Consider the following 5987-nt stretch of genomic DNA (forward strand, 5'->3'; position numbering starts at 1 on the left):
TCAAATTAGAACTTACCGTTTGGATGGAGGACCTGGCCAGTATAGTAAGAAGAGCAATGGTTACAAGCCAAGAAGACGTAGGAAGGAGCCACTTCCACAGGCTGAGCCGCTCTTTTCATTGGTGTCTCTGATCCAAACTGCTTGATCGCTTCGTCAGAGAAGGATGCGGTTATCAGTGGAGTCCAGACCGGACCAGGAGCTACTCCGTTCACACGAATACCTTTTGGTGCAAGCTGAAGAGCTAAGCCACGTGTGAAGGAAACAATGGCTCCTTTAGTAGATGTGTACTCTAGTAAGCTTGAGTTTCCTCCGTATGCAACAACCGACGTCGTATTGATGATACTGCTCCCTTCCTTCATGTGCTTCAGCGCGTACCTATGATTGATTACCACCATTACGGTACATAATAATAAGATTTGAACTCTTAACAAATCAATTAGCCGGTACCTAATAACCAAACCAGATTGAGTAATGAGTACTCACTTGACCAAGAAAAACTGTGAGAAGATGTTGGTACGAAACACTCTCTCAAGCCTGGCCTCATCGATATCTTCAATCGAAACCTCATGCTGCTCAGCTGCACAATTCACAAGCACGTCGATGCGTCCAAAGGCGTTCACAACTTCCTCAACGACCCTCTTGCAATTCTCCTCAAACCCTAAATCAGTAGCGATCATGATGATCGGCTCGCTAGCTTCCCTCGTCTTAACCTCGTGAAGCAAACGCAGCGTTTCGTCTGCGTCTTTGTCTTCTCGACCTTTCACGTACGTGAAAGCCACGCTCGCTCCTTCAAGCGCATAACAGTGACACACTGCTTTACCTATCCCCGAGTCTCCTCCGGTCACGAGTGCTACTTTTCCCTGCGGATGGTTTCAAAGATACCTTGTAATACACGTAGGTATGAATAAAACGCCCATTTTGCATTGAAATGTTATTTTTTTCCTATCGTCGCCTCAATTATGTCAAAATATGCATGTCGTACGATTTTTAGATGGATATAATTTAATTTATAAAAGTGATCCAAAACGGGAAAACGAAAAAACTACATGAAGTTTGTTGGAAGGTTTGTAGTTAGAGCTAGAGAACTCGGGAGGTGGGTCCATGACATGTTGTATCCCTGGTTGTGTCTCTTGCTTCTGCGGCGGAAACCCACTCGCCATTTTTCACAACTCAAAATTTTCCGATAAGTTTTTTCCGAGAAAATTACCCTATATATATGTATGAAAATTATGAATGATCAAGAGAAACAAATAAGCTAAGGAAGGCGTCTAAACCGAGAGCTTCTTTGAATGATGTACCACGTTGCATCTCAATTTCGATGACGTGGACACTTTGCAACGGCGCAGCTAAGAAGGAGTCCACGTGGTTAAAATCAGCTTATTTGGGATAAACATTAGTCCCACTGAGTAATTGAGATATATACAAAAACTTGCATGCTTCATGCATGGTCTACATACATGAGACAAATTCCTTATAGCTATCTTTGTTTGAGGTATGCAAATTTGGTCTTAAGGGGCTATAATTTTGAATGAAATTAGTTATCCTTTATAGGAATTTACATTGTCCCATGAAAATATCTAACTAGACTGGTCTAATCTATAGTTCTATACTAATCTAATACTAACTAAAAGAATAATATATAAGCTAAAGGGATAATATGGAAGTTGAAAAACCATAGGAAACTTGGATTACAACAATTCACAATACATCATATGATTAATGATTTAGGGTTTTCCTTTTTGTGTGGTACAACTTGTAATACTATAATACTGTAATAACGATTTTTAAAAATAATTTCCGCGATCGCAGAACGATCTGAACCAATTACATATAACACATATAAATTGGCTAATAACTAACACCTCTTGCGAATCTATAGAATAGAGCGGGATGCTTAACCAGATTTATTTTCAACATGTTGAATTTTATAGCTTAAATTAATTTAACAAAGTTACAAAAACTTAAGTTGGTTTGCAAAAAAGAACCTCCAAAATCAGTTTACATAATAAAAGGTAGTTTAAATTATAAAATTATTTTATAAACCATAAAAACTAATCTAAGTATTAAATTAACATTACATGAAATTCGGTTGAGCTAATAACACCTCTTAAGGACCCGTAAGATGGGACAGGATGTCTAACTCGGTTTGTTTTCCACGTATTGGAAATTTAACATTTGGATTATTTAAAACAAAAATACTTTATACAAAAAAAATTTAAAAGTAGAGACTTTTAAAAAAAAAACCTAGAAATCAATTTTTTTTAAAAATAATTTACATAATAAAATTATTTTGAAAACTATTAAAACTAATCTAAGTATTGAATTAATATTACATATAAACTGGTTGAGCTAAGAACACCTCTAACGGACCCGTAGAATGGGACAGGATGTCTAACTCGGTTTGTTTTTCACGTATTAAAAATTTAACACTTAGACTTTTAAAAACAAATTTTTTTATAAAGTTAAATAAAAAAAATATATTTGAAAGAAAAAAGCTTTGAGAAAAGGAAATTGAGAAAGCAACAAACCTAGTTTTGGTGACGAAAACTCCGTCTTCATGTTCATGCGTACTCCTTTACTCAATCTACGAACGTAACACGATGATTTCCTCCGACTCCGATCAATCTTACGAATAGGTTCTGAGATGAAGAATTACTCTGTTGCAGGGAGTGACATACTTCATGGATCACATCAATTGGCTCCATTAGATCGACGATCAAACATTCCATAACTTGTTCGAGAAGAAAACTCTGTATTTAAAAGAAGATAGAAAGAAAGAAAGATGATGTTTTTTGTGTGTTTCCCTAAGAAGAAGAAGAAGAGAATGAAGAATCTTTGAAATCTCTAGGACTGAAGGTAAGAGACAGTATTTATAAAAGAAAAAAGCGAAGGTCGGTTTGTTTCCTTTTTTTCTACTTATTAGGGCTGCGTAAAAAAAAAAGGAGATAGATCCTAACGGTAAGAAAAAGTAACCGTTACAAAGTAATTATGATCTACACGAAGAGCTAAAAGGGCTAAGAAGAGAAAATATGGAGATGATGATGGGACCTTTATCCCTTTATATTTAAATTACAAGCAGAAATATATAAACCTTTCACGTCTCACTAAATTTTATCTTTTACATATTTATTATGTATTTTATTTAGTTCTTTCTTTTGTATTTGATTTGACCTTGACAAATAAAAATTTGAATGGACAACACTCATCAAATTTGAAAGAAAAAACTATTAATCTTTTCTTTCCATTGTTTCTATTGACAAATATAGCTCAATCCTGTTTTTGGTTTAGCCTTCACCTTCTGACGTATACATAGAATCCTTTTGTGTCCTCTCTACACTTATGTTCATGAATGGGATACCAAGTCTCTTTCGCAGAGATTCAACTACTCATCATCATCAAGATTTCAGAGTCTATTGATCATTCTTCTCAGCATTCACGGGGAAAGATGAAGCTCTTCTTCCTCAAGATTCAATCATGAAATCTTCAAATGTAGCGAGTGACTGTAATCGCTGGCCCAGCGAAGCAATAGTTCTCTGGCACTCTGCAAATTTTGAGGCAGCTACTGCTAATTCCTTCTCCTGTCATTGCCACATTGTCATAAAGGTGTTTTAAAAGAAAAAGAATTGAAATTGCAAGTCCCTATAAGAGGTATACTGTGTTATGCATTCTGTTTGATTATGATTCTATGGAGCTTTCTAAGTATCTAACACTGTTTTGAAGTATATGCCCATTGATCATTATTATTATGTAATGTTGCATTCATATGAGAGTAGAAACTCACCTGCTTCAGCTCAAAACCTTTCATATGGTTCGGCTCAAGCTCTGTTTCTTGATGAAGCTCAAGTTCTCTTTTTAGTTTTGAGATCTCATCTTGCAGTTCTTTGCATTTTGAAATGTGCTTTGATGATAAAGCACGTTCCTTTTCTGTAACATCTTCCAGAGATTTGATTTTCAAGATCAAAGATTCCGTTTCTGCTTCGACATCTCCAAGTCTTGATTCAACCGCTTCAGTTTTCGCATTTGCAGCCTTTACACCATCCTCAGCCGCTTCTTTTGCATCCTTGGTTAGACGCAGTAGAGTTTGAAGCTCTGTTAACTTTCTCTCTGTTTCCTTTAGCCGGTTTTGCGATGTCTCAAGCTGCTTTTTCGTTCCATTCAAGCATATGGTCAATTCCAGCTTCTCTGCTCTTGTAGTCTCTAGTTCTGACAGATTCACTTGAGCTTTGTTTAACTCTCTTTGAAGATCCTGATTTTGCTTTCCTGATTCACCAAACAACAACTCTAGTTCTTGGTTCTCTGCTTCTATTTTCTTTAACTCGGATAACTTCCCATCTGTCTCCTTTAGTCGACTCTGCAATGCCTCGCTTTGCTCTTTGGATCCATTCAAAGCCATCTCCAGTTGCAGTTTCTCTACCTCTAACATCTCTACCTTTTCTTCCAGTTCAGAAATTCTGTGAAGCGATGCTTTGAGTTCATGTTTTAGTTGGCTTGATTGAACATTAGATTTCTCTAACTCCTTGTTACTCTCTGAATGTTTCCTTCCCGGTTCAGAATGCGGCAGAGCTGCAAGCTTCTCCATCTCGAGAAAATCATCCATTAAACCGATGTCTACCGAAGGAGCCATCGAAGTTTTCCCGGTTGTCTTCGCAGAGGGACTCTGCATTTCATTATCACTAAAAGAAACTCTCCCGGAGTAGTCTGATTGGTTATCTATAGAAGATTTGAGCTCACTGGAATTGTCTGATCTCCGAACCATGACTCTCAGTTTCCTGCATTCTACTTCGAGTTTAGTCAGCTTTCTGATCCCTTCCAACTGTTGTTTACTGGCAGATTCAGCTGCCTGAGTGCTCAAGTCCCTCTCTATAGTTCTAATCTTGAGCTCCTCAGCTTTTGAACGTAGTTGAAGCTTCAAAGCCGAGTTCTCTCTCTCTAAAGCCTCAAGTTTCGGGTAAAGGTCTTCATTGACCGAAGCAGTAGAAGAAGTAACCTCTTTTTTTCCCGTTTGAAGTCTGGCTTGGAGCTCCTCTATTTGGGATTCAAGTTCGGACTTTCTAGTTTCCCACTCTTGGCATTTCTTGTTTACAGCTTCTTCGATCTTCTGGTTTTGTTCCTCTCTTCCTTGCCAGAGTTGTCTCACACATTCCTTAAGCGCACTATCAAGATGACTATTTCGATCCTCGAGAGCCGAAACCTTACTCGTAGAAGCATCAAGCTGTTGCTTCAGAGCCGCAGCTTCGTTCTCTGCCTTTTCCCAACCTAAACCCAAGCAAAATGCCATGTCAAAAATAAAATCCTTCAATATCTGCTAAAACGAAGAGAGACAAGAACAAAAAAACAAACCTGAGACAGCTTCCTCTGCAACTTTAGCATGTTGTTTTGCAAGATCTTCCTTTAAACTGACATTTAAAAGAGCTGCAGAGAGCCTCTCCGTCAAAATCTTGACGTCCGCCGTTGCCTCTTCTTCTCTTGTAACCGGTTTAGAGATTAATTCCGGTGATTGAGATCTCTGAAGAAGTTTCACACACATTACCCACCAAACTCAAATCAATCAAGTTCTCCATAAGAGTCACAAGTTCTTACTATAAATAGCTCTATTGATAGATAAAAGCAAAAGATCAAACAAAGGCATTGCTATATAAAGTAAAGAGCTTTTGTGCTTGAGAGAGCCCAAAGCATTATTATATTACCTGATCGTCTGAGAATCTTTCAGAATGAGAAGAGACAGAACCAGTACTCTCAGTTTCGCCGGGACTTTTCTCAGATGACTTCCGCCGCCAAAGCCAGCTCCTACGGTCCATACCCAAAACCACCAAACATTCAAACAAAACTCATCTGCAACGATCTCAACAGAAGACTTTAACCCCAATTTAGTTGCGACCTAACATTAACAAAACAAAAAAAAGAAAGAAAGGAGAAAAGCTTTTAAAATGGGGCAAATTTATTGATCTCACTTACAATTCACTCTCTGACAAAAAAAAAAAAAAAAA

The 5987-nt window shown here is 37.6% G+C and overlaps 2 protein-coding genes across 3 annotated transcripts in view; both read right to left on the reverse strand.

Annotated features, from left to right (window-relative positions):
- LOC104764176 (glucose and ribitol dehydrogenase homolog 2-like) overlaps positions 1-1225 on the reverse strand; it is an 8296-nt gene extending 7071 nt beyond the window's left edge. Inside the window, exons 1-3 of the mRNA XM_010487654.2 lie at positions 1047-1225; positions 484-860; positions 17-375 (exon numbers count right to left, since the gene is read on the reverse strand). Coding sequence (XP_010485956.1) covers positions 17-375; positions 484-860; positions 1047-1160 — 850 coding nt within the window. The 5' untranslated portion in view covers positions 1161-1225. The remainder of the gene's footprint in view (positions 1-16; positions 376-483; positions 861-1046) is intronic.
- Positions 3083-5987, reverse strand: part of LOC104764179 (filament-like plant protein 3) — a 3622-nt gene continuing 717 nt past the window's right edge. The window contains exons 2-5 of one of the 2 annotated variants that reach the window (XM_010487657.1): positions 5688-5832; positions 5341-5506; positions 3782-5256; positions 3083-3578 (exon numbers count right to left, since the gene is read on the reverse strand). In XM_010487657.1, coding sequence (XP_010485959.1) covers positions 3462-3578; positions 3782-5256; positions 5341-5506; positions 5688-5798 — 1869 coding nt within the window. In that variant the 5' untranslated portion in view covers positions 5799-5832 and the 3' untranslated portion in view covers positions 3083-3461. Of the gene's footprint in view, positions 3579-3781; positions 5257-5340; positions 5507-5687; positions 5879-5987 lie in introns of both variants that reach the window. The other variant, XM_010487656.1, reaches the window with a different exon arrangement.

The sequence above is a fragment of the Camelina sativa genome, chromosome 19 (assembly GCF_000633955.1).
Source record: "Camelina sativa cultivar DH55 chromosome 19, Cs, whole genome shotgun sequence".
In the NCBI taxonomy this organism is placed as follows: domain Eukaryota; kingdom Viridiplantae; phylum Streptophyta; class Magnoliopsida; order Brassicales; family Brassicaceae; genus Camelina; species Camelina sativa.